Here is a 27,937-nt window from a genome sequence, read left to right as displayed (position 1 = left end):
AATCTTGTGTCTTCCTGGAGCCAAAAGTAATGGAGTGCAGAGCAAGGGAAGAAAGTGCACTCGGGAGGTTGTGGACTCTCACTTCCTTGGAGGTTTTTAAGCAGAGGTGAGATGGCCATCTGTCATGGATGCTTCATCTGAGATTCCTGCCTTGCAGGGGGTTGGACTAGATGACCCTTGGGGTCCCTTCCAGCTCTACAGTTCTACAATTCTACGATTTGTGATTTGGCAGCAAGCCCAAAGAGATCCTACTGATGGGAGAACAGGGCTGATGTAGCGACAACAAATCCCAGGGTGCCTCTGAGGATATGCAGAGTGCCTCTGAGCACATGCGTTCACCACAGCCCCCCCCCCACGTTTCTTATTGCAATTAAGCCACCGGGGCCACCACCTCGTTGTGAAATGCAGCTTGGAAACAAAGGCGCGCACACGAAAGATTTTAGCTTCACCAGTCATGCGGGATTTGTTGTACCTGAGCGCCTGAATACAATGAAGAAAGAAGGAAGAGGCGTGGAGGAGAAAAGGGGGAGTGTCGGCCACAAAACCAGGTCTGGAATCGCAGCGCCAGAGAATCGACTCGAGGATGAGCCGGAGGAGGAGGCGAAGGCGGGCGCGGCGGCACTTTCGCTCCGGCGCGTCTACTCGAGACACAAAGATTTCGGGGCCGGTGGGCGGGGAAGGTGATTGATTAGCCTGCAATCTGGTTGCACGGGGCTGGGCGAAGGCCCGATAAGAGCCTTGAATGGGGGCTGATGTCACCGTGATGTCAAGCTCGTAGCTTCCCGGAGCCGAGAGCGAGGGAGCGCCGAGCGAGGGAAGAAAGAGCCTCTCCGCGCCCACCCGCGCCCAGCGCGGCTGCTCTGCCACGGCACGCCCCCTGCGCCGCCTGCCTGCCTGCCTGCCTCCCAGAGCCTCAACTTTCGGATCCGGATTGTGAAAGGCACCAGGTGGTAGTGGCCGGACCGTAAACCACCTCGGAGTCCCGGGCGCCCGGCTTGGCGCCGTTTGGCTTTGTCCTCCGCGGTGGGGAGAGGCAGGTAAGAGCGCCCGGGCGCTTTTCTCTCGCTCTGGGGACGCTGATCCATCTCCCTCACACTCCCCCGCACGGGTCTCTAAAAGTTTGGAACCTCTCCTTCCCCCCCCCCCGCCTTGCTGACCCGGTTGACTCCAGAATATTTGTGTGCGTCAAAGGTGTTCCCCTCCCTTGGCTGAATGGAAGGGACGGAGCAGGTCTAACAACAACATCCCCTGCCTCCTGTTCTCAGTCTCCCCTTCTCTAGCCTGTGCGTTGGGGGAAACTCCTAGGTTAGCCCTTTAAACTATACGTTAGAAGTAGCTTACGCAGCTGTAGTGTTTGAATTTGATACAGATGCTTCTCCCGAAGAATAATACTGTCCTGGTGTTCATTTGAGTTTTGGTTTTCAGATTTAGGCATTTCTTTTTTAAATCGGTGTTTGATACTGGGTGGGGGAGGTTTGAAGCTTCGAAAAATGGAGATGAGGAAAGCCTGTTTAAACAAGAGAGGAAATAGCCCCCCCCAAAGGTTAGATTTCAGCAAGGAGACAAGTCAAAGGGTTTTGAGAATCTGGGCTGGCAAAATGTGAATTGGCCTCTGGTGTGGTAGTTCTGTTGATACACAAAAACGCACAAGACAAAGGGTTTGCAAAATGCAATCTGTGCCTATGTACTAGGTTGCGTCTTAACCCTCCAGTAGGATCTAATAACTGGAATAGGGGAAACTAAACCATAGCGAGTTGTGAGTTATAGTGGAGGGTGGGGTAGTAATGAAATCGGCCCCCAGAAGACCAGGAATCAAATCTCTGCTCAGTCTCAAAGCTTGCTAGTGGGTTGGGGTTATTGGCAGGATAATGTGGGATAGGTTCATATGTGGCACCCCAAGTGCCCTGGAGGAAGGGCATGATGCCAGCGTGACAGATAAATAAATGTTGTTTCTCTCACATGTTGCCCTGGTAATGTGGGAATGGGAGTGGTGTGGGTTGGCATGGAGAGCCAGGTGAGCTCTGTTTTGGGAAAGGGAAGGAGTCCTGCGGTACGAAGGGGAGCGTACTAAGATGTAGATTTTGGGCAAGGGATTTTCTGTCTGGTCCTGTTTAAGTGGGTTTGGAGTTTTGGACTCCAGACCAGGGGTCACATAGTTTTCCAAGCTCTGGAGTAGGTGAAAAGGCCTTGCCAAGCTCCCATCTCAGAACCAAGTTAAAACAAATCCCAAACACCAAAGTTATACTGCCCAGTGGATGACATTGCAGAGTTGTAGGGGTTGCCAACCCTTGCGGGCTAGTGGGCACTTTTCAAACCGAAGAAACAATTGTGAGTGTCTCACACGTTCTATTGGCTAGGATAGAATGCTTCTCCCAAGCCTAGTTTTAGCAGCGGGGAGAGGCAGGGACCCTGAGGCTGCCACAGAAGGTCTGCAGATTCATGTGTGCCCACTAGGCCACATTGCCAACCCCCGCTTTCAGGTAGGTGACAGGCCGTCCCATCTGTGAGAGTATAGCTCTGTGATTTGGAGCGAAATATGAACCTTTTCATTCCCTCTGCCGCCCCACAGTTTCTTGCTGATTTTGCTATATGACCTTCAGGAACTCCCCATTTTTTATTTTTTATTTTGCCTGCAATACGAAAAAGCCAATCCTAGGTACAACGACTGGGGATGAGGCCCACTGGATTCAGTGGTGCTTACTCCCAACGGTCACCCTCTCCTGAGAAGTCCTTGGGGGATTTTGAACCCCGGTGAGAAGGGCGAGATCCAATAGGATCTGCTCCACCAACTCCTGACTTTCCAAACCATTCCTCTCTCTTGCTCTCCAAAATAGATAGTCTCTCCTTGCTTCCTCCTCCCTTGCCTTTTCTCCTGCCCTCTGCCCACACCAGGCTCTTAGCTGGAACCAGCCTCTTGAGACAGATCCGGTAACAGCTTCCAGCTACCTTGATAAATGTGGCTTGCTTCCTGGAGAAGGAGTGAATCATACGGGGACGGGACAGCCTGGGCCTCTGAAGTTAAACTGGGGGGGGGGGGCATGGCAAGTTGCATGGATTGTTTTGTTTTGCTCTGACGAAGACGTGCCCACGATGGTATTGGGGGTTTTGCTCTTTAGAATGGGAAGCACAACACGTCCCTATGCTGTGTTACGCAAGATCCTTATTTAGTGCAGTGAAAGAGATCACCCACCCAAGCCTCTGTTGTGCAAGAAGGGACATGAGTGGAGAAGTTTAAAAGACCCTGAAGTGTTTAACAAAAGTGGTTGGCTTGCTGTGTGCTCTTGAGGTGGCATGGAAACAAGCAGAAATGTCAGCACTGTTCTTCTTCTTTGGCGATCCTTCGTCGCTGAGTAAGATTGTCTTTCATAAACATGGTTTTTGCAGTGAGTCCATAAGTGACTGTGGAGGCCAATTCTGGATCCACACATCCTTCCACAGTAGGGACCTAGGTTTCTTGGCACGTTTCTCCCTTTCATCCTGAGTTCAAGTTTCTTCAAAGCCCACGACATGACACCTTTGGTAAAAGCTGTTCTCCAACTGGAGCGCTCGCAGGCCAGTGTTTCCCAATTGTTGGTGTTTCTACTACATTTTTTAAGATTTGCCTCGAGAGAGTCTTTAAACCTCTTCTGTTGACCACCAGCATTACGCTTTCCATTTTTAAGTTTGGAATAGAGTAGTTGCTTTGGAAGATGATAATCAGGCATCTGCGGTTGTGTCAGCGCTGTGGTTTCACATTGGCATGTGATTCCTCTCCCTTTGAGCAGTGCCTCTACACGGTTGTTGTTGTTGTTATTATTATTATTATTATTATTATTATTATTATTATTATTAATGCAACATGTTGGTTGCTCCTGAGAAATGTTGATAGCGTGTGTAGCTGTGCTATTACTAAAAATTAGACCGTTTGCCTATCTAGCTCAGTACTTTGGTTTTTCTTTTGTTTGGCACTGGCTCTTGAGCAAGGGATGTTTCCTGTTCCTCCTTCCCAAGATCCTTTTAACTGGAGATCCCAGGATTGAACCTGGGACCTTCTGCGTGGTCACCCTTGGAGCCATCCCTAGGCAGCGATGACCCGTTAGAGCAAACCAAATCGAATCTCAAGACGTCACTGCCAAGATCAGCAAGTGCCCATTTTCAACGTGGTGTAAGCACCATTTTCTTGCCAGTTTGGGATCTGTAGGGAAAGCGAGGATGAAAGTTAAGCCACTTCACTGACCATATAGGTGTTTTTTTTGGGGGGGGGGGAGTTCTGGTGAGCCAGCAGCGATGTTAACAGAACTACCACCAACCCCACGTTGCTCTTCTCCATAATAACTCCCACTGGGGCATCTACACCAGGAGCATGCATGGGTTAATGTTGATCAAATGCTGTTCATTAGCAGGGCAAAAATGTTGGCTCTAAAGACAGAGGTGGTGGCGACAGATAGGCCAAGTCCTCACTGAATGATGGTTTCTTCCATCCTGGCACTCAAGGCAATGCATGTAGGGTTCTCAGGCCGCCTCCCATGCGCACCTCTTGCCAACACATGCATGCACTCAGACCATGCTTTGGGACACAGTCTCTCCTTCCTCTTCCTCTTAGCTGTGTAGCATGTGCCATAGATGCTCCATAGAGACCCAGGTGCTTAGGGAAGCAGTTTCAGCGAGGAAACCCTGAGGCAAGGAGTGGTGGTGAGAAACTCAGAACTATAATTGCCGCATTCGTTCAGCAAGATAACGAACAAAAAGCACCCCTCCTGCCTTTTGCGAGGTGCAGACTTGCAGAGCAGAATGCTGCCGTAATGCTTAGAGTGCACAGAGCAGGCGGCTGGGATTTGACCGTGCCCAACCGTCTGGACTGAGCGACTATTGGGCATGTCGTGGCTGCAGGGAAAAAAGGAACACCAGGAATACCTGCACATATTCATTATAATTTCCAGGCTGTAAAAGCAAGCTGGTGGTGTGTACCTCGGTTTCCATATGCAGACTGCAGCTTTCTACATCTGCTTAGAAGGACTTAGAAAAATGTATTTTTATTTGTTGCATGAATATTCCGACCCCCCCCCACCGCCACAAGCTCGAGGCAGCATGCATAGTATTCCTGCCCCTTCCACTGCAGCCTCCCAAGAACCCCGTGAGGTAGGATAGGCTGAGAGAGAGTGGCTGACCCAAGGCCCACCCTGTGAGATTCATAGCTGGGTGTGTGTGGATTTGAGCCTCCCCAGTCGTTGGAGGGACGCGGGTGGCGCTGTGGGTTAAACCACAGAGCCTAGGACTTGCCGATCAGAAGGTCAGCGGTTCGAATCCCTGTGACGGGGTGAGCTCCCGTTGCTCGGTCCTTCTCCTGCCAATCTAGCAGTTCGAAAGTACATCAAAGTGCAAGTAGATAAATAGGTACCACTCCGGCGGGAAGGTGAACAGCGTTTCCGTGCACTGCTCTGGTTCGCCAGAAGCAGCTTAGTCATGCTGGCCACATGACCCGGAAGCTATACGCTGGCTCCCTCGGCCAATAAAGTGAGATGAGCGCCGCAACCCCAGAGTCTGCCACGGCTGAACCTAATGGTTAGGGGTCCCTTTACCTTTACCTTTAGTCGTTTGAGGTAATAATAATAATAATAATAAATTTTATTTATATCCCGCCCTCCCCAGCCGAAGCCGGGCTCAGGGCGGCTAACAACACTAAAATAGTGCAACATTATAAAAACATCATAAGAATTAATTAAAATCAGAATTGATGGCAACCATGAACTAAAGTACTGTAAAGATTGCCAAAGGAGGGAGTCAGGCTGTGCCCTAACCAAAGGCCTGGTGGAACAGCTCTGTCTTGCAGGCCCTGCGGAAAGATGTCAAGTCCTGCAGGGCCCTTGTCTCTTGTGACAGAGCGTTCCACCAGGTTGGAGCCGCAGCCGAAAAAGCCCTGGCTCTAGTTGAGGCCAACCTAACCTCTCTGAGGCCTGGGACCTTCAAGATGTTTTTATTTGAGGACCGTAAGTTCCTCTGTGGGGCATACCAGGAGAGGCGGTCCCGTAGATACGAGGGTCCTAGGCCGTATAGGGCTTTGAAGGTTAAAACCAGCACCTTAAACCTGATCCTGTACTCCACCGGGAGCCAGTGCAGCTGGTATAGCACCGGATGAATGTGATCTCGCAGCGAGGACCCCGTAAGGAGTCTCGCTGCGGCATTCTGCACCCGCTGGAGTTTCTGGGTCAGTCTCAAGGGCAGCCCCACGTAGAGCGAGTTACAATAATCCAGTCTGGAGGTGACCGTCGCGAGGATCACAGTGGCTAGGTCAGGGCGAGAGAGGTAAGGGGCCAACTGCTTAGCTTGGCGGAGATGAAAAAATGCCGCCTTTGTTATAGCTGTAATCTGCGCCTCCATAGAAAGGGAGGTATCGAAGATTACACCCAAACTCTTGACGGACGGTGCTGGCACTAATTGCACCCCCGCAAGAGATGGGAGTTGCCCCCTCAATCCCATATCGCCCCGTCCCAGCCAGAGGACCTCTGTCTTCGAAGGATTTAACTTCAACCGGCTCCCACGTAACCATCCAGCCACAGCTTCCAAGCATCTGATCAGTGTGTCTGGGGCCGAGTCAGGATGGCCATCCATCAACAGATAGAGTTGGGTGTCATCAGCATACTGATGGCAGCCCAGCCCAAAACTCCGGACAAGCTGGGCGAGGGGGCGCATAAAGATGTTAAAAAGCATCGGGGAGAGAATCGCACCCTGAGGCACTCCACACACCAAGGAGTGGCGGGATGACAGTTCCCCCCCAAGCGCCACCCTCTGTCCCCGACCAGAGAGAAACGAGCGCAGCCATTGAAGGACTGTGCCCTGGATCCCCACGTCGGCGAGGCGGTGGTCCAGAAGTTCGTGATCGACCATGTCGAAAGCTGCTGACAGATCTAGAAGAATCAGCAGCCCCGACCCACCTCGATCCAGCTGTCTACGAAGATCATCTGTTAGGGCGACCAGAGCCGTCTCGGTCCCATGACCAGCGCGGAAGCCGGACTGGAATGGATCCAGAGCCGATGTTTCATCCAGAAACCTACCAAGCTGTTCAGCAACCGCTCTCTCAATCACCTTACCCAGGAATGGAAGATTCGAAACTGGGCGGTAATTGGATAGATCTAAGGGATCTAATGATGTTTTCTTTAAGAGCGGACGCACCACTGCCTCCTTCAATTCCCCTGGGAATGTCCCGGTGCCAAGGGACAAATTGATGATATCCCACAGGGGGGCCCGCACCTCGTCTGGACATGCTCTAATCAGCCAAGACGGGCACGGGTCGAGAGGACAAGTGGTGGGCTTTCCAGCTCGGAGGAGTCTGTCCACATCGGCTGGGGATATCCGGTCAAAGTGGTCCAGTACTGGACCCGAGGACAGTCGAGGGGCCTCCAGTTCCTTTATTGTATCCAAATTGGCAGGGAGGTCATGGCGGAGCGACAGGACCTTCTCCGCAAAAAAGCTCGCAAATGCCTCACAGCTGTGTGTCGAATTGTTATTTAAATTTGGCTGTCCTTCGAGGGACGTTAAAGACCGAATTATACTAAATAATTGTGCCGGGCGAGAGCTAGCGGATGCAATGGAGGCCGAGAAGTAGGACTTCTTAGCGGCCTTCACTGCCATCTCGTAGGTTTTCATAAAAACCCTATAAGATGTTCTTGAGGCTCCGTCACGGGCACCCCGCCATACTCGCTCTAGCCGTCTGAGGTCCCGCTTCATTTTCCGGAGCTCCTCAGTAAACCAGGGAGCCCGGTTTCTGCGGGGTCGCAGAGGGCGCTTAGGTGCGATCTCATTGATGGCTGCCAGGAGCTGGGTATTCCAGCCCTCAACAAGCTCAGTCAATGAGTCGCCAGGGGGAGCAAGGTCCCGCAAGGCTTGGCGGAATCTATCAGGGTCCATCAGCCTCCGCGGGCGAGCCCAAATCGGCTCACCACCTAAGCAGGGTGGGGGTGGAACATCAATCCTGGCTTTCAGAGCGTAGTGATCAGACCATGGCACCTTCATCGAAGGAAACATGATCACATCTATACCAACGCCAAAGATCAGATCCAGCGTGTGGCCTGCTTGATGTGTGGGGCCCGAAACAAACTGGGAGAGCCCTAGTGTCGCCATGGAAGACACCAGGTCCAGAGCCTGTGAGGAGGGAGTGGCATCAGCATGGATGTTGAAGTCCCCCAGTACCAATAGGTTAGGGAACTCCAAGGCCCAGCCGGCCACCGCCTCCAGCAGGCCTGACAGGGTGGCTGCTGGTGCGCTAGGTGGCCGGTACACCAGCCAGACAGCCAAGCTCACCTCGGAGCCCCACACTAGGCCAACACATTCAATGCCGGGGATCGATGGCGGTGGTAGAGCCCTGAAAGAACAATCTTCCCGGATTAATAATGCCACCCCTCCCCCCCGGCCCACAGTCCGTGACTGGTGGAGGACGGAGAAACCCGGGGGCGCCATCTCTCGTAAGGTAACAGTTACCCCTTCGCGCACCCAGGTCTCCGTCACACAAGCCAGGTCGACCCCCTGCGAGATGATGAAATCTCGCAGGGTGGCGGTTTTATTGCCTATAGACCTGGCATTGCACAACACCAGTGACGGAGGTGAGTAATCCTTTCTCACCCTACCCTCGTCTCTCGGGATGGGGCGCAGATTGGAAGGGGTACGAGCATATCCGTATCTCGATCCCCTTCGCCTATGCCATCTGCCCCCACCGCCATACCTCCCTCGCCCCTCCACAGTAGGAATCCCAAGCCTCATACTCGCCTCCATTTACAGAATATAAAAGCAAACAAAAAATACACCGAAACAAAACCAATCCCCACCCCACTCAACAAACCATCCCACCCCAACCCAAAATAAAGCAAAACAAAATAAAAATACATGGATAAAAAACCACCGTTTCTGGTGGTACAACAAAATAAAAAGTAAAACCCCTTTAAAACATTTTAAAATATATAACACGCTTAAACATTTGCTGCCACAGCAGCAGTGTCCTTAGAGTTGTGGCGGTGGTGAGTATGGGGGCCGCCCCCAGGCCCAAGGTGGGGAGTGGGCTTGCAGGGGGAGCGGTCCTCCCCAAGACTCACTGGCAGAACAACAGCAGCGATGTCCCGAGGCCTCCTTGGAGCCTTATATGCTGAGGTGGAGTCTGGGGCCCGCCCCCAGGCCCAAGGTGGAGAATGGGCTTGCAGGTGGGGTGGTCCTCCCCAAGACTCACCGGCAAAGCGGCAGCAGCGATGTCCCGAGGCCTCCTTGGAGCCTTATATGCTGAGGTGGAGTCTGGGGGCCGCCCCCAGGCCCAAGGTGGAGAGTGGGCTTGCAGGGGGAGCGGTCCTCCCCAAGACTCACCGGCAAAGCGGCAGCACCGCACGTAAGTGTTTCTCATGCTCCTCATCATTCATCTTGACTATCACGTGGATAGCCTGTAAGCCATAGGGGACTTTGTGGCTCTGCTGAAAGGAGTGATTAAAAAAACCCCACCTCTTGAGGTGTAAGATGCAATCAACCTGCCTATTTCCTGAAATGATTGGCAGAGTAGAATTAAAACCTCACCACAAATCAGTGGCTTCCAGAGTGAAGTGCAGCTATTGTTCAATCTACACAGTTATGCATTAGGCAGGAAACGGTGGATCCCATAGCCACATAGTGATCATCCGTAGTCTCCACAATTCTGGAACGTAGTGTGTTTTTTTCCTACGCAAACAATGAAATGGGCTATATAGAATGGTGCATTTGAAAATAACATATATGTGATACCTGATCTGTAATGGGGCAGGTTTGTTGTTTTCCTTTCAACCCCCCAGAAGTTTGCAAATTCTTTGCAAAGAAAGTGAATGCGTTCGCACAAATGCGTTGCAAGTTTAGTGGCTTAATCATTAAGCAGTCTAACTGTGTGATTGTTGAGATGGAAACCACATTAACTAAAACAAAGCCCTGTCCAGCTGCTAGGGCAGGGAAGAAGTTTATTTGGAGTAGATGTACTGAAATGAGAGGTGTGGACTGGCAAACGGAACCACCAGCAAACTTCTTGCTGCTCAAGCTAGTCTTGCACCTCCAGACAAGAGGGAATTCTTGAATTTCTCTCTGTCCACAGATAAACCACCAGACAAAACTCTTTTAACAGTAGCGGGATGATAAATAATCTCTTAAGCAGGAAGTCTAATATTCCACACCATAAAAAGTATCCATGTTTGGCGACTAGAAAATGCTGAATTATGCAATGCTGATTTATGTAAGCTGGGGAGGAAATCACATAAGTGCTCTGGCTTTCATAGAATTGCAGACTTGCAGAGCTGAGAAAATATTCTGTGTGTCAAGCCCTCCCAGATCGATGGTCTCATCTGAAACAAGAACATTCGTGCCCCAAACCCCTAGGTGTTCAGCTCAGATAAGAGTTGTCCTAACGGTTTCCATTTTACTAGGAACACTGCCAGAAAACGATGGTTGCACCCCTTTTGCGGGCAGAAATTAATCAGGTTTGCCGTCCCTTGGCATGGAGATGTAATGATGGAAAGATGTGTGTCTGTTTCATTTTTGCCTGTCTGGTAGTGGTTTAAAGGTGCAGGAGCTCTGCTTGGACATAGTAGTAGCCAGCATAGTGTCTTCTAGATTTTGTGAACTACATCTCCCATCAACCCTGACCATTGGCCCTGCTGATTGGGGGATGATGGGATTTGGAGTCTGCAACATGACTCCAGCTATTTCTGAGCTTCAGTGGACAATGGGCATTACATGGACGATGTTCTGTTGCTCCATCATTGTTCCGATCATTCCTGCCTCTTTCTGATTTTTGAGCTGTATGTTTTCTGAAGCACCGATAGAACTGCAGTCTTAAAAAACTAAACGGTCTTACTTTCTCAGGATTTCATCTAGGCTAATACATTACATGGAGCCAATTAAAGCCACATAGGTGATGATCTATAGAGTGCAGGTTGGTTCTTAGGACTGACCAGGATATAGGTTGTTTACTATGATGATTAGTTTTATATATTGCTGCCCGCTGCGAAAAGTCCCAAAGCAGTTTACAACCAGTATAAAAATAAAAACAAGCCTATTAAAAGCATAATCAGAATACAGTCATACCTCAGGTTGAATGTGCTTCAGGTTGAGCGCGTTCAGGTCGCGCTCCGCGGCAACGCAGAAGTAACAGAGCGCGTTACTTCTGGGTTTCACCACTCGCGCATGCGCAGACGCTCAAAATGACGTCACGCGCATGCGTGGAAGCGGCAAAACGCGACCCGCACACGCGCACACATGCTGTCACTTGTTACATTTGCTTCAGGATGTGAAAGGGGCTCCGGAACGGATCCCGTTTGCATCCCAAGGTACCACTGTACAAGCAACTCGTTTCTGGGGCTGCCCAAATGCCCTGGAGAAGAAGAAGAAAATCTTTGCTTGGTGCTGAAACTATGACAAGACAGGCCTTATTCTTACCTAAGCCAACGAAACAGGTCCTTGAACAGTCCCTGCTAAAAGCTGTCTGATGCATTTAGTTCATTTTAACCTTGCATCATTCGGTCTCAAACTTTATGATGGTTATAGTTCAGAAAAGAAACTGAAAGGATAAGGGACCTTCCTGCTTCTCGGTGGAAAACGTGCTTTTGCAAAGCAGAGGATGTGCAGCATTCACTCTAATGTATGGACTGTTACGTTTTGGAGCTGAACTAGCCTTGTGCCAGTACTCCTAAAGGTAACCCAAACTGAATGGGCGCCAGCATTCTCAGCTAGTACAAGAAGCGGCTGTCTGAACAGGAGAGAGAAAGCTGGAGCAGCGCTAGCTCTCACATGCTGTAGCATAAAGCCCCAATCCCCAGAAGCTGGGACTAGCCCATGATCCAAGCCCCACAACAAGCGGATTTGGAAGGCATGTGAGAGAGTTCTCTTCTTTCGGAAGTCATCTGGAATCCTCTAAGCCTGGGAACCAAGAAGTGTTGAGTGGCAGCCAAGGGGAGGCCAACAGTTTGCCGGCCGATTCTTTCTCAGGGGGAACATAGCCGGTCAGGGAATATGCTTTGCAGTGGGGCAGCTAATTATTTCATTTTCTTCCTTATTTTGTTTTCCCCCCTTTTATGCTGCAGTTACAGCTGTTTTTAGAAATGACATCCTACGTGAGGATGTGTTCTTCTTCCCCTGCCCTAGTGATTTCTAAAAAAATAATAATGATCTAAAAGTCACCTCTGTTTCCTTGAACTCTAATCCCTCAAAACCCAGCCACAAAAAAGGGGGGATTCAGGCGTTTTTCATTGGCCTGTCTGACCTAGCTTCTCTCTGGCCTCTATCCTCTCCAGCCTTCAGCAATGTGCCAATCTGGAGGAGAGGGACAGGGAGCCGGATTTTATATTAATTTTGTGAGCACTTTGAGGTCTTTTTTGTTGTTGTTGCTGCAAAAGAAATCAAGGTAATAGAGTCCCTGGGGTCAGCAAACTTTTTCAGCAGGGGGTGGGTCCACTGTCCCTCAGACCTTGTGGGGGGCCAGACTATATTTTGGAAAGGAAAAAAAAGAACGAATTCCTATGCACCACAAACAACCCAGAGATGCGTTTTAAATAAAAGGACACATTCTACTTGTGTAAAAACACGCTGATTCCTGGACCGTCTGCAGGCCGGATTTAGAAGGTGATTGGGCCGGATCTGGCCCCTGGGCCTTAGTTTGCCTACCCATGTAATAGACGTTGGGAACGGAATTGCTAATTTAACTGTTGGCCTGCTTCCAGGGAGGTCAGGGTGAGGCACATAGAGGGTGGGGCAGGATGCCTGACTTACATCATCCCAACAAGATGCTAAAGGCAGCTGCCTCCAGGTGAAGCCTGAGATGGTTGGCTGCTGGTGGTTTGGTGGTGCGGCGAGTTAGCGTATTTTTGCCTCTAACCTTGGAGTGAGGAAGAAGTCTCAAGAGGGTAGGGTTTAATGGATTGCTGCTGATCACTCTGGGAGTCTATGGTTTCTTCCTCTCAACCCGTTTATTTTTTTTCTTCTCGCCTTGGTCCATCATTTTAAATACTCTTCAGCGTTGCTCCGAGTCTATGTAATTGTGGTGACACCTTTCCATATACCCTAAAGGGCTGCGTTATGACAAGCCAGGGCAGTGGCCCATCTAAGCCCCGTACTTTACCCAGATTGGCGGCGGCTCTCCCCCTCTCTCAAGGACGAGCTATATATTATGTGGGGTGCTTCTTGCTCCCAGTGCTTGAACTTAGCCAGGTGCCAGGCTCATTTTTCACTTGGCTATCGGCCACTTGCGACCAAGTGAAGATACCTGGGCGCCAGGATGATGCCTGACATCTCCACCATCTGGTGATCCTTGATTCTTGACTGTTTTCACACACTCATGCTCCGTCCTGTAGGAATAGGCCAATATATACAGGGTCAGTCATTTAAAAGAGGCACTGTGGGACATGTGTACAGCAGTACCTCGGGTTACATACGCTTCAGGTTACACACTCCGCTAACCCAGAAATAGTACCTCGGGTTAAGAACTTTGCTTCAGGATGAGAACAGAAATCGTGCTCCAGCGGTACAGTGGCAGCAGGAGGCCCCATTAGCTAAAGTGGTGCTTCAGGTTAAGAACAGTTCCAGGTTAAGAACGGACCTCCGGAACGAATTAAGTACTTAACCTGAGGTACCAGTGTACTCTGTATCCACCGGAGTCCTTATATGTGGCCTGTCCCTGCACCAAGTGACTTTTCTTCCTTAAGTTCTCAAAGTTCTTACCCTAGCCTAGCTCAAGGTTGTCATCTTAACTTGCCAGGTGTTTAACAGAGAATCAAGCACAGTCAGCCTATCACTTGAAAAATAAGACTTTGGAGTTGTCTTGTCCCAAAATAGACATTTCGTTTTGGCGACTCTAATCTTGGTTTAAGGAGCCATTTGGCACCTAGCTTATACAGTGGTACCTCGGGTTACATACGCTTCAGGTTACACACTCCGCTAACCCAGAAATAGTACCTCGGGTTAAGAACTTTGCTTCAGGATGAGAACAGAAATCGTGCTCCGGCGGTACAGTGGCAGCGGGAGGCCCCATTAGCTAAAGTGGTGCTTCAGGTTAAGAACTGTTTCAGGTTAAGAACGGACCTCCAGAAGGAATTAAGTTCTTAACCCAAGGTACCACTCTATCTATCTATCTATCTATCTATCTATCATCTATTTATCTACACACACATACAGTCATACCTCGGGTTACAGCCGCTTCAGGTTGTGGTTTTTCGGGTTGTGGACCGCCGAATCCCAGAAGTACTAGAAAGGGTTACTTCTGGGTTTTGGCGGTTGTGCATGTGCAGAAGCACTAAATTGCGCTATGCACAGAAGCGCCAAATTGCAGCCCGCGCCTGTGCAGATGCGCAGGCGCGGGTTGTGAACACTGCGGGTTGTGAACGTGCATCCCACACAGATCACGTTTGCAACCTGAGCGTCTACTGTATATATGCACATGCTAGCTCAGGTCCCCCCCCCCCGCCCTCGGCAGTTAAGCAGAGGTGTGTACATTGGACTCAACTGTTGCAGGTGGGGAGATGACTGTACATATGCAGGTGACAACTTTAGGAATAGGAGTTGGGGGTGGGGGTAGCTTGCAGGGATGGGGAAGCCAAACAGGTAATGTGCATTGGATGAAGACATCTCCGCCCTTTCTCTGGTGTGTACAGCAACATGTCTCGGCCCTCTGCATGTCAACAGTGGGGTGGGAGACACCTTGCTGTGTTTTAAGCTGCTGACTTGTCCAGTTTCGACCTCCGGAACAAATTAAGTACTTAACCCGAGGTACCACTGTATATCTGAGTTTCTGACACGGCTCACTCCCTATCCGAAACGAAAGCTACTGTATTAGCCCTTCAGGAGTGGGGAGGCTCAAACATTTCCTCCCCCACAACAGGGCTATAACAGCAACTTGGGGGGAAATGATCAGATCTGGAAGAGAACATTGGCAGATGGAGGGGTTAAAACACTCACTGCCTGCCCCCCCCAATCCATGCTCCACTGCTCCCATTTGGAGTCCCCCCCCCCCCCCGCGATTAAAATGGCAGAAGATCTAATCTCGAAACTCCTGCATAATGTGTTGTTTGGCCCTGAGGCACAGGCCTGCCTCAGTGTGGAGGAAGTGAATGGAGTAAGTTTTGCTCTACCATGCGAGAACTTGGGACCATCCGAGGAAGCTGAACGTTTGGAGATTGAAGGCCCACTGGTCCTACTTGCTAGGAGTGATGGGAGTTGGAGTCCAAAAACACCTGGAGACCAAAGTTTGGGAAACGCTGGCATAGACCATCACCGGTTCTGTTATATAACCAAACACCACCATCGATACTACAAAATTGCCCAGTTCTGATAACAATACTCTTTCTTTCGGATACGCTAACCTTGTCTTTTCCCTCCTGTTTTTCAGTTCTTTCCCAAAGTGCCAAAGAATATGTGTCATCGCTCCAAAACGATGGGTGTACCCAAGGCGCTGCTGCCATACCTTTGGCTCCTGGGACTTCCCGCCAAAGTATGCTTGGCGGAAGTGACTCCATCGCCGCCGGCAGGCTGTGGCAAGGACTTGCCGTCCATCTATTACAACCTGTGCGACCTGTCGTCAGCCTGGGGCGTCGTGCTGGAGGCGGTAGCCGCCTTTGGTGTCGTGACTACCTTTGTCCTCACCGTCGTCCTTGTGGCCAGCGTTCCGTTTGTCCAGGACTATCGGAAGAAGAGCTTGATAGGGACGCAAGCCTTCCTGTTGTTTGGCACCTTTGGGCTCTTCTGCTTGACTTTTGCCTTCATCGTGAAGCAAGATTTTTCCACGTGCGCCTCGCGACGCTTCCTCTTCGGCGTCCTCTTTGCCGTGTGCTTCTCTTGCCTGGTGGCGCATTCCCTCAGCCTCAATTTCCTCGCCCGGCGGAACCATGGGCCCCGGGGCTTGGTCACTTTTGGCATGGCCCTGCTCCTCGTCTTGGTGGAGGTCATTATCAACGCTGAGTGGCTCATCATCACTGTGGTGAGGGGCGATGATTCGCCCAAGGACCCCTGCCGGGTGAAGAATGAAGACTTTGTCATGGCGCTGATCTACGTCATGTTCCTGCAAGTGCTTGCCTTCGTTGCCTCGTGGCCTGTCTTGTGTGGACGTTACAAGCACTGGAGAAAGCACGCCATCTTTGTTCTCCTCACCACCTCCCTCTCTATGGCCATCTGGGTTGTGTGGATTGTGATGTACATTTACGGCAACCAGCAGGAAGGAGGCCAGGCCTGGGACGACCCCACGTTGGCCATTGCTCTCGTCTCCAACGCCTGCGTCTTTATTTTCTTCTATGTCATCCCAGAGATCTCCCAAGTCATCCGGCCAGGACCGGAGCAAATCTACGAGGAAGATGTCTACCCCACCCGGGGAGTGGGATATGAAACCATCCTCAAGGAACAGAAATCCCAAAGCATGTTTGTGGAGAACAAGGCCTTCTCAATGGACGAACCTTCTTCAGGTAGGCTTCCGCATACTTGTTGTGGAGAGGTATTTGGCAGTGGGCATGGGGTTGGTTTGTGGAAACTTCCATCATGCTTTTCTATAGGCATAAACACCACAAGGCTTGTTCTAAAATACAGTCGTACCTTGGTTCTTGAACAGCTTAGTTCCTGAACGTTTTAGCTCCCGATCGTCGCGAACCCGGAAGTGACTGTTCCGGTTTTTGAACCGTTTTTGGAAGCCGAACGTCCGGCAGGATTTCCACAGCTTCTGATTGGCTGCAGGACCTTCCTGCAGCCAGTCAGAAGCTGCCATTTGGTTTTCCAACATTTTGGAAGTCAAACGGACTTCTGGAACGGAATCTGTTCACCTTCCAAGGTATGACTGTATTGCTTTAAAAAAATGCTTAGGTTTGCCTTGTCTTTATCTTCTGAGTTTTTAGAGTACAATACAGTGCAAGTGGGCAGCGCCGCAAGCAGGTGATGGGCATCTTTGGCATACCTGAAGAAGAGCAGGAGGAACCAGGGCCTGACTTGTGGTACAGAGTCCGCCTTACCCTGTTGGTTTCCTGTCTCAATCTGTGTTACAACATGTTTGCTTGGCTCAGTAGACTTGGAAGGAAAAGCAACAACACCAAGGCATGCAAGAATTGCATGCATAAAGCGGTGCTCGCAAGAGCACTCATATGTTCAGTTTGACTTGTGGCACACTTGTGGCAAAAAAACCCAACACAATGGCTAGCACTGGCATAGACAGACCTGACATCTTTTCTGTGCTCGGGTTGAAGAGATATGGCCTTATGGCTGATTTCCGCCCTTGCTTCCCTCTCCTCCTCTGATGTAGTAATTCAGTTTCCTGACTTTTCTAATGTTCCGGTCACTTTCACTTTCATTTAATAAGCCACACAGAATCAAGAGTGGCTAGGTCAAATCACAGCTCAGACCTTGGTTACTTTGCAAAGTATTTAGCTTTGCTAAATTGTTTTGGATTTTGAGTCTCGGAAACCTACCTTGCAGAGAAGATGTGTGGCTGAAAATTTACAAACTTTTTATTTATTTATTTAACAAAGCTTGTATACCTCTTGATAGTGCATAAAACCTCTAAGCTGTTTCACACTTAACTTCAGAGAGCGTCATAGGATTGGGCTATAAATATATTGTTTGGCTTAGAACATGACGGTGTGAAATTTATTTATTAAATTTCTATCCCGACTTTCCTTCAAAGGAGCCCAGGATGGCACTGGCTTTACTTTCATCATGGGCCAAGTTCAGGTGATGATAATTTGAAACTTGGGAAGAGGATCCTAAATTCTACTCCTTCAGATTTTCAAAGCTGGCAGTATGCATAATCTTACATCTGCAAATCCAGGATTCGTGTCTCTTTCCCCAAAATTTTAGTTTCAGGAGTTTAGAAACTTAAATGAGAGGAATCGCATCTTGTAAAATAAATTGCTGGATTCCTTTTTGCCCTAGTAGTTGCTCAAAAGGCCACAATTCCATCTGCGTGAGATGATGGACCCAGATGAGTATTTCTGTAAAGAAATTGTTTTGATGATTGGATTACCTTGACTTCTCCCCCTCCACTCACTAGTCCGTGCCCTGTTTTAAAGAATCTACTACTGTGGCACTGATTCTTTGCCAGCGGGCTTAGAAAATGATTCATGAGCACATGATGCTTTTGCAGCTCATCACGGATCCCCAAGTGAGCCATTCTGAGCTGTCTAAATGAAGTGTGGGGTATATGTGCCACATATAAATGAGAAGCTGCTTTGCCTGGGTGAGAAGGAGCCATTTCCTGCATTGCTCCCTGTGCTGAAAATATCACTTAAATATATTCTTTCTAACCTCTGTTCTTGGCTGCCAACCTCCCACCTAAGACTCCACCTTAATCCCACAGAAAGTGTCTTCTTGAAACCTGTTGCCAGTTTAGCCTCCCCTAGTTTCAAGCAGAGGGGAAAAACCTGTATGTGTCACCGGAAGAGCACAATTTGGAACAAGCTGTTGCCATTCTCTCTCCAGGCTTTATAAGAAGCACCACCAAGAAAAGCCCCAATATGCAAAACTATCCTCATCTGCATGATACGAAGTGAAGAACTCACAGCATTGTTCTGTGACTCACTCCGAAATGCCTCTGCTTCCTGCTGTTTTACACTTATTCACCATGTCTTTGAATTTCCTTAGATTATCTCTTCAGGGATCAATTTTGCTATGTATTCCTCCTTTGTTTAGAACTTCTGAATATTTCTGCATTGAAAAGAAAAGTAATCTGCTTTTTCTGTGTCTAGTTTTGGATTCCCTGTAGAACTTGGTTCTCCATATTTCAGACACTGAAGCAACTCCAAAATTGTTTTTCCCCCACTTTTTAAAAAAATTAATCTTTCAGTCTTTGTGGAAATATATAGACAGTGGTACCTCGGGTTAAGTACTTAATTCCTTCTGGAGGTCTGTGCTTAACCTGAAACTGTTCTTAACCTGAAGCACCACTTTAGCTAATGGGGCCTCCTCCTGCTGCCGCGCCGCCGGAAAACGATTTCTGTTCTCACCCTGAAGCAAAGTTCTTAACCTGAAGCACTATTTCTGGGTTAGCAGAGTCTGTAACCTGAAGCGTATGTAACCCGAGGTACCACTGTACTACACTGCTGAAGAAAGCCAAAGTTAAGACCTTTCATTTTGTTGCTCTTCTATAGAAGGAGACAGCAAAGCTGAGGGCGGTATGTAAATCACAACAACAACAACAACACAACTAGGTTATGATAGGGACAAAGAACCGGAATGGAAGTCCCATGTATGTTTGATGGCAATAGTAACCAAGATTGTTGCCATTTCACACACAGTCAAAAATCTCAACCGCTCCACAATTCTTTGTTGGAAAAACCAATAGGCTAAAATATACACACATATGACTACATGGCTGACAGGATTTTATTACAGCACGCTTTGCCTCTTAAACCCTAGAGAAGACTCTCTTATTTAGGAAAGGTCTCCTGAGCACAGTGTGCTCATTAAAACCTACTCTGTCTATAGTTACCCACAAACAAGGCTTTGTTTTATGCTGGCTTAAGTCACAGAATGCCCCAGCAGGCTTCTGATGGTTGTTGCACTTGGGAACATTGATTAGTTAGTGCTTCCTGCTTTGATTCCAACAGCATGGAAGAAATATAGCAATCACTTCTTTGCAAAGAGGTGAAGGCTTTTGCAAACGCATAGTGGCATATGAAATGAAGCATTGTATATTACGGAGAGGAAATCTAACAGTTTTGCTCTCTCAGGGCTAATTTGTACGTCTGACTCTCTCTCTCTCTCTCTCTGTGTGTGTGTGTGTGTGTGTGTGTGTGTGTGTATGTATGTATATACATATATATACATATTGTTGTAAACAAAAATCTGCCCTTTTCCCTTATGGGGTATCCAAGAGCCCATACAGAGTCCTTATGTAGGTTCTTGGATACCCCATAAGGGAAAAGGGCAGATTTTTGTTTACAACAATATACATATATAGCGATTCTGTCAAAATGATTACGAATGTGATTGTTGCCCATGCAATCATTTAGGGCTGCCACCCCACCCTTTTTAACCGGGATCTGCTCTTGTAACTGTGTAAATTAAATATGAGTTAATGCAGTGTTGAATTGAGGAAAAGATATTATCTTTTTGATGCAACTTTGTGAATGCATCATTGGATAGTGTGTTAAAATTGGCATGCTTTATTTTGGCTTTTAGGCATGGTTCTTCTGCTTGCGAGAAGTTTACCATCATGTATGCCTCTTGTAAGCCAATCATACGCCTTCTCTGACCCTATATCATGGGTAGACAACATGGTGGCGTTCAGATGTTGTTGGCCGAGACTGATGGGATTTGGAGTCTAACAACATCTGGAGGTTACCATATAGGGTATTCTATGTATTTATTTGAGGGACGCGGGGGTTCTGTGGTCTAAATCACTGAGCCTCGTGGGCTTGCTGATCGGAAGGTTTGTGGTTTGAATCCCCGCGATGGGGTGAGCTCCTGTTGCTTGGTCCCAGTTCCTGCCAACCTAGCAGTTCGAAGGCACACCAGAAAAAGTGCAAGTAGATAAATAGGTACCGCTCTGGCGGGAAGGTAAAAAATGGCATTTCCGTGTGCTGCTCTGGTTTCGGTGTTGCACCAGAAGCGGTTTAGTCATGCTGGCCACATGACCCGGAAAAACCGTCTGCAGACAAATGCCGGCTCCCTCGGCCTGTAAAGCAAGATGAGTGCCGCAACCCCAGAGTTGTCTGTGACTGGACTTAACTGTCAGGGGTCCTTTACCTTTACCTTTTTGATGTAATTGTTTATTTTTTAAAACACAACCTGCTTTTTATCATCTAGGTCTCAAAAGCAAAAAAAGTTTAGAATGTAAATTAAATCTCAAAAAATTAAAAATCTCAGATATTTAAAATCTATTTAAAAACAACAACCAAGCATCAGAAAATTTAAAACGTCAGATAAGTATTCATGATGCAAAGGTCTCCAGGTGTCTGAAACTCTGTATGGGCGGTGCCTCTCGGAACTTCTAGTAAGAGGGAGTTCAATAGAGTTGTGCCCACAACACTGAACTTACGTTGACATGAGTCATGTTTCTGTCGTGTGTGGGGGGGGGGGGAAATCTCTGTGATCTGCTTCAGTTCTTTGCTTAACACTAGATTGTGGAGTATGGGCTTTTCCATGCTTCCATTCGTGCCGCAGTTTCTAAGCACAGGTCTCTGTGACTTCCAGGTACAGGTCTGAGCACGATTTTTTTCTTTCCCCGGGGAAGCCCACAGTTTACCGCTGAATCAGAACAAACAGCAATCCATGGAAAACCTGATTGACATTTACTGTGGTACCTCGGGTTACATACGCTTCAGGTTACATATGCTTCAGGTTACAGACTCCGCTAACCCAGAAATATTACCTCGGGTTAAGAACTTTGCTTCAGGATGAGAACAGAAATTGTGCTCTGACGGCGCGCAGCAGCGGGAGGCCCCATTAGCTAAAGTGGTGCTTCAGGTTAAGAACAGCTTCAGGTTAAGAACGGACCTCTGGAATGAATTAAGTATTTAAACCGAGGTACCACTGTATTCTGATTCAGCAGCAAACAGTGGATTTTCCTGGGGAAAGTGGTGGGACCAAAAAGAAAAAGAAGATCTGCTAGCACCCATGTCTGGAAGTCATGGACTTGTGCCTAGAAAAAGTGGTACAAACAGAAGTATGCATCATAGGATCATAGAGCTGTAGAGTTGGAAGGGACCCTGAGGATGATAATAAAAATAAAAATAAATTTATTATTTATACCCTGCCCATCTGGCTGGGCCTCCCCAGCCACTCTGGGCAGCTTCCAACAAAATATTAAAATACCATAATACATCAAACATTAAAAGCTTTCCTAAACAGGGCTGCCTTCTGATGTCTTCTAAAAGTCTGGTAGTTGTTGTTCTCTATGACATCTGGTGGGAGGGCGTTCCACAGGGCAGGCACCACCACCGAGAAGGCCCTCTGCCTGGTTCCCTGTAACCTCATTTCTCACAGTGAGGGAACCGCCAGAAGGCCCTCGGATTAGCTAGTCCAATCACCTGCAATTGGATGATGCAATTGTCCCATATGGGGATTGAATTTACAATCTTGACATTTATCAGCACCACACTCTAATCAACTGAGCTACCTGGGGCGAACCACTATTCTGTGTCTTACATGGGTTATTTGAGTAAAAAATCTTCTCTGCTTCTGCTCAGCCTGCACTGTCTGAAAACCATCTTTGTCACTCCCAAGCCTGTGTGCCTTTTAATGTTACTTTTCTTGTGATTTCTCTTTCTTTTCAGCCAAAAAACCTGTGTCCCCATACAGCGGATACAACGGGCAGCTGCTGACGAGTGTGTACCAGCCCACAGAGATGGCTCTCATGCACAAGGGGCCTGTAAGTGAGTGTGAAGCTCTGCTGGTGTTTCTTATCTTTCTCGACTGTAGCTTAGCTTCCAGAATGTTGGGCTTTTTAAAAAAGATAAAATGAAAAACACAACATCCTCTTGAGCAGTTCAGCAGGAGAAGTTGGCTCCTGACAGAAAGAGGTGAAAACTCTCATAAATGTCAAATCCAGATATTCTGTGTAGTTATCTCTAGATAAGGGAGCAGGATAAACAGCGTCACTCTGTGTGTTTGCATTCTTTGGATGTAAACGTAACACTCGCAGGTCTTTGAGTACAGCCTTCTTTCTGCCCTGATTCTGCAGGGTAATGGGGTGAAACTGCTTCTGATCTGCGCCTTATTCAGATGGCAAGCCTAGGACCCTTTGCCTCAACACCTAGTTTGAAAAAATGTTTTCAGAACATTTTATTTCATGGATAAGTGTTCAGTTATGCAAGCCCTCATTCAGAGTCTGAGAAGGTACAATCAGAATCAGGTTCACCACCTCATTTGCTTCCTGGGAGAAGTAGGCTTGACAGGAACATGTTTTTTAAAAAAAACAACAACCCAAAACCGAAGGAGTTCATTTGGCCTGCATTGTCCTGCAGAGATTATATTTGTGGCAGGGGAAAGGATTGAGGCTAGGGAAGACAGTTCATCTGACTATTTTGTCATCTGACTTGGTCAAAGAAAGCATTCAGATTATTATTCAGCTTGCATACACAGCCCTTGGTGCTACCCTTTGCGGGAGCTGGGAAACGAACCAGGAAGTCTTCCAATAACTATAGTTTACTGTTTCATCCGAACTGGGGGAAACGATGGTTAGCATGAAAAGCTTCAAACAAGCCAGACACAAAGCCATGGTTTAAAGTTGGTTTTAATATCCTGGCTTATTCCAGAGTTGTTAATCATTGTTTCCTGCTTCAGACAAAACTGGACACGATAGTTAATTGGAAGGCCCCATGATTTGTTTGCCAGCTCACGCAAAGAGAGGAATGAAAAGGGGCTGCAGGGCATGGCCAAGAGAGGATCATCCACACCTCAGCATATTAAAATGAGGCATGATTGTCTGAACACAGTCAAAATATACTCAGTGAATTTGGGGTGCCAGAGATGATGAGAGAGGAGTTTGCACCTTCCCTACTATCCATTTGTATTTCTATACAGAAGTTAATCTAACAATGCGGCAGAAGCTGGATTTGGGCATTTACTCAATATCTTTGGTACCGCCGCAGCAGCTGCTGTATTTCTACTGTTTGCAAGTTTTAGTATATTGCAATTTAGGAATCCAAGGTGTGCGTGAACTTGAAGTGTGCATGTAACCATGCTGCTCCAGGGACCCAAGTGAAAATGCTCTCTGTCTGAGTCATGCCCTTGAAAAGTCAAAACAAAACAGTTTTTTCTTCCTCTGTTTTGATCTAAAAAAGCCTCAGATCTGTGGCATGTGCCAACAGTTTCTCACGTGTGGAAATGATGTCCAAAATCAGGAAAAGTTTCATACAGCCTGGTGAAAAGTGGAAATGTTTTAGTGATTTGAAAATGGAACAGTTCAAGCCTTCTTCATTGAAGGTCAAATATGTATTCCTATAGATGATGCGTGCAGAATGTTGACTGGCTGTGTTTCTTTGACCATACTGCAGCTGCTGGTTGCCTTTCTGACCACACTTTCTGCAAACTTCTTACTCTTTTTGTTGTTGTTGTTTTACTTGCAGTCTGAGGGCCCCTATGATGTCATCCTCCCTCGTGCCACAGCCAACAGCCAAGTGATGGGCAGTGCCAATTCTACACTGCGTGCTGAGGATGCCTACATTTCACAGAATAAGCAGGCAGTGGCACAGAAAGATGGAAAGAGCGGGCAGGTGTGTAATTGGCTAATGCAGCTGCGACTGGAATTCTGTTCCAGTCCCAACTACAGATATGTAGTGAATCCCTATCTTTCTGCCCCTCTGAACTGATTTATACACTGCTTCTAGCCCAGTTTGCCTTGATACAATCTCTGCAATTCATAATACACCCATGTGACTGCAGCTGACCTGTATGTTGCTGTGAGTTTATATTATGTGCCTTGCAGAGTAACGCACGACTTGTGCAGCCGCAGAACCTGGAGAAAATACAAGCTATGATTTGGTCCTCACTTTGAATTTTGGAATATCCTGCAAATTTTATTTAGGTTGATTGCTAATTTTTAAATTATTATTATTACCAGTGGGGGTTTTTCTGGGGTTATGCAGGGGTACGTATACCCCTAAACATTTTGTGACTCTTTGTACTTTTGTCCATTTACTGTATTTATTTCCCCCGATTTGAACTATAAAATGGGGGTTTTCTTCCCTGTGTTTTTTTATTGGGTTTTATAAGCAGGAATAATGTTATCAAATGGTGATTTTCTTGAGTCAAAATGAGAGTACTCCTAAACATTTTAAAAGGAAAAAAGCACTGATTATTATACACCACTTTTCAAGCAAAGTGCTTCCCAAAGCAGTTTTCAAAAATGTACAACCCCCCCCCCCCCAAATTCCTAACACGGTTTAAAAAAAAGACGTTTTAAACAGCATAAAATGCTAGTAAATATATGATGTGGAACTGAGCACCATAACTGTAGGGCCACCACTGAGAAAGTCATGGTTGGCATTTGCCAGCCAACCTAATTGTCTTTGTAGGTGGGCCTTTGAAGTGGATCTTAAAGGCAGGGACAGGTTGATAATGGATGCAGATGGTCCTTTAAGTAACCTGGTCCCAAATTATTCCAAGGCTTTAAAGGTCATTTGCAACACTTTAATTTGGTTCCAGAAACACACTGTAAATATACACCAGTGGGTGGCTGCATTTTCTACCATTTGAAGTTTCTAAGCAGCTTTTAGAAGCCTGCATGTCGCTAATAAATAGGTGGTAACCGAGGCAAGGTCCATTCTCTCCAGATAGGATTGCGGCTGGTGAACCAACTGAAGCTGTTAAAAAGCACCCCTTGCCAACTCCAGCACCTGAACCACACTCCAGTAAGTGTGGAGTGTGAACTGCAAAGCTGATCCTTCAGAGGAGTGCAACCCAATCTAGAGTCGGTTCCAAACTTAGAGGGGCTCGTTTCCTGCCCCCACCCCATCCCAGTTGGCTTTAGTTAGCTGCACTTAAAATACCATTCCTGCTGTAAGAAAACAAATGTATCAATCTCTTCTTTTGTTTCAGGCTTCATCTCCTTACAGCAAGAGCAGGTGGTAGAAGCCAAAGCCTTGATTTCGGAAGGTCCCGTTCCTCGAGGATGCCTTGCAAAACCTGCCTTTGTGAAGGAGCATCTAATGAGGCTAGGCCTCAGTTAGCCATTGAGATTTCATTCTGGCAGTGGAGACAATACAGTTTCTTCTTGTTACACGTAACTCCAAGTGCTCTGCTTGACCTCTGCTTTAGAAAATCTGGGTTGCCGTACTGGGATACACCTGTGGTTTGCTTGTTTTTTAAAATTCTGGACAACAGGACTTCTGTGTTCCTTGGAGCCTTCAATCAAGTTCTTCTTAGTGCCACCTCTGCAGTACAACTAGCCAGCATTTCGGGACTCTTTCCTTTTTTTTTTAAACACGCCACGCCATTCATGGACCACGTTGACTTTGCTGTGTCTCACATTCTTCCGCAATGCTACCTGTTTTTATGCTGTACAAATCCGCCTTTCCTAATACTGAGAGGATCTTATCTAGGCCACAACTTGGCCTCCTGGTGGATGATTGAGTTGCCCCTACCTTGCACCCCATTGCCAAATCCCACAAGGGAGTGCTTCAGAACTGAGAAGGGTGCTGCTGTTTCGATTCCTCTTTGACGGAGGCCGTGTAGATGCTAGTCCTTCCGCGGAGAAAAACTTTGTCAAGTGTAGAAAGAACTGTGGTAACCGCTCTCTCATAGCCCTCCTGCCTTTGGACCAACCCTGAAGTGCAACAGATATTATGCCTGTCCCAGAATCCTGATTGCTCCGGATCTGCTGCCTCTCCACCCCTCAGGGCAACACAAAATGAAGGCCGCATAAGGACTTTTTAATGTTGGTGCTTAGCTCTGGGTGCCAAGGCGCATGAGGGGGGTTGCAGTTCTGCCTTATTTTGCAGGCAGCACCTCGGATGTCTGTGACGACTGTGTTTTGGGGGTATTTGTGAGTTCTTGGTGCCACCCATTGAACATCCAGGAGGTGCCAACTGATGGGGAAAGATAAAGGAGACAGATAGGGGACTTCCTAGTTTTCACACAGAATGAGAGTTGTGGGAGATCCATGACATTTGCTGTTCCCTGTCAGTAGATGCAACGTCCCAGTTCTGCCTCCCTAGCACAAGCTCATTTGGACCTCTGAGTGAGATTCGCAAAGTGATCACCTCAGTTTCGTGACAGATACGTAAGTTCATCTCCACAGAAAGGAGAGAAGGAGGGGAGATGGAATTATAAAGTGAAGCCAGAGGGTCTAGCAGTGCAGGAGAATGGGGAGTTTTCCATGCCCAAAGTTGCTGTGTTTCCACTGGAGTTTCAGAGGATAAAGCTTTGGAAGTCTTGGGCTGCAGAGCTCATCACAGAAAAGTAATTGCCTCTCTTTAGTTTTATTCACTCCTCATCTGCTAAGAATGGGCTGCACCTACTCTGAATCTCCTGCCTAAAGCTCTCTTGGCTTTTGTGCACATTATAAAGTGACGCCCCCTTTTTCTCTTGCATTGTTAGGCAATCTGTCTCTGCTAATAACAACCCTATAATCCCCTTGCCTTCTCCACCTTTGACAAAAGTGGGCCTTGACCCATGAGAGCTTTGTGCTGCAATAAAACAGTTACAGTACAAACCTCACCACATAAAAAAAAAACACCCAAGTCCCTCTGAGCTCAGTGGGGCTTACTCCCAGGTAAGTGGTGCCAGGATCTCAGCCTTAGTCTTTTAAGGTGCCACCACTCACATGCTGCTCTGTGCCAGTTGTGTTGGGCTATGGCCTGACCTTTCTCTTGGTACTCTTAGCAACCTGAGGCTCCAGCACCTTTTATCTCCTCTTCCTTGTTCTCACTTTGGAGAGAGGAAAAGAGGTTCTGTTTTTCTCTCCGATACAGGCAGGGAGGTGGACGCTGCTGTTGTGTGGGCCTGGTTGGGAGAAGGGCTTGAAGAAGTGGACATGCAGAAAGCACTCCCGGCAATGCCTTTGTACCTGGCCTCTGCTTTCCGAGAGTGGGTCTACTCAGTGCCTTTTGCAGATGGGCCTCCCTTTTATCTTAAGCACTCTCTACAATGGCAGGAGAGGGATCATATCCAGCTTTTAGAATCTGCCGCCCTACCACTTTGTGCTCAAGAATATGAATTTATGCTCACTGAAGCCAAGGCTAGTCATGAAGAGCCTCGCACCGTCATGATTTCTGGCCAGCCTTACTGAGAATGATGTTCTGCGCCTTGCTGTTGTATGTATGTGTGTATTTGGGTGAGTTGTTCTCTATATAGATAATGCAGTGTGATTTTTAAAAAGTGAATGGCAGGAAGAACTCAGGAGGAGGGTTGTGTGCGACTGTTGTGTTTTAATCCAAGTGTTATTTAAGTGGGGGTCGGGGGAAGAAGTGTGTCCTTTTTAGGACTGGCTTTTTTTAGCCCAGAGTTCTCTGACAAATTAAATCAGTTTTGGTTTTTTTCCTAATTTTTGTGGCCGACT

The 27,937-nt window shown here is 47.8% G+C and overlaps 1 protein-coding gene across 1 annotated transcript; it reads left to right on the top strand.

Moving 5' to 3' along the window:
• On the top strand, window positions 1-27,922 carry GPRC5C (G protein-coupled receptor class C group 5 member C). The gene is made up of 5 exons (XM_083490297.1): window positions 1-1,037; window positions 15,350-16,415; window positions 22,212-22,306; window positions 24,006-24,152; window positions 25,477-27,922. Exons 2-5 carry the CDS (start codon window positions 15,374-15,376, stop codon window positions 25,507-25,509), a joined length of 1,317 nt encoding a protein of 438 aa, XP_083346423.1. The 5' UTR covers window positions 1-1,037; window positions 15,350-15,373; the 3' UTR covers window positions 25,510-27,922.
• Window positions 27,923-27,937: the final 15 nt, after the last annotated feature.

This window comes from Podarcis liolepis (assembly GCF_965112155.1).
Source record: "Podarcis liolepis genome assembly, chromosome: 2".
Taxonomy (NCBI): domain Eukaryota; kingdom Metazoa; phylum Chordata; class Lepidosauria; order Squamata; family Lacertidae; genus Podarcis; species Podarcis liolepis.
Note: the sequence above shows the minus strand (reverse complement) of the source record. Positions and strands in the feature narration are given on the sequence as shown.

Excerpts from the sequence above, each read along its gene's own strand:
- GPRC5C (XM_083490297.1), top strand. The coding sequence starts at position 15,374 with ATGTGTCATCGCTCCAAAACGATGGGTGTACCCAAGGCGCTGCTGCCA. Across the intron at positions 16,416-22,211 it reads AATGGACGAACCTTCTTCAG|CCAAAAAACCTGTGTCCCCA; the intron begins GTAGGCTTCCGC and ends CTTTCTTTTCAG. Across the intron at positions 22,307-24,005 it reads CTCTCATGCACAAGGGGCCT|TCTGAGGGCCCCTATGATGT; the intron begins GTAAGTGAGTGT and ends TTTTACTTGCAG.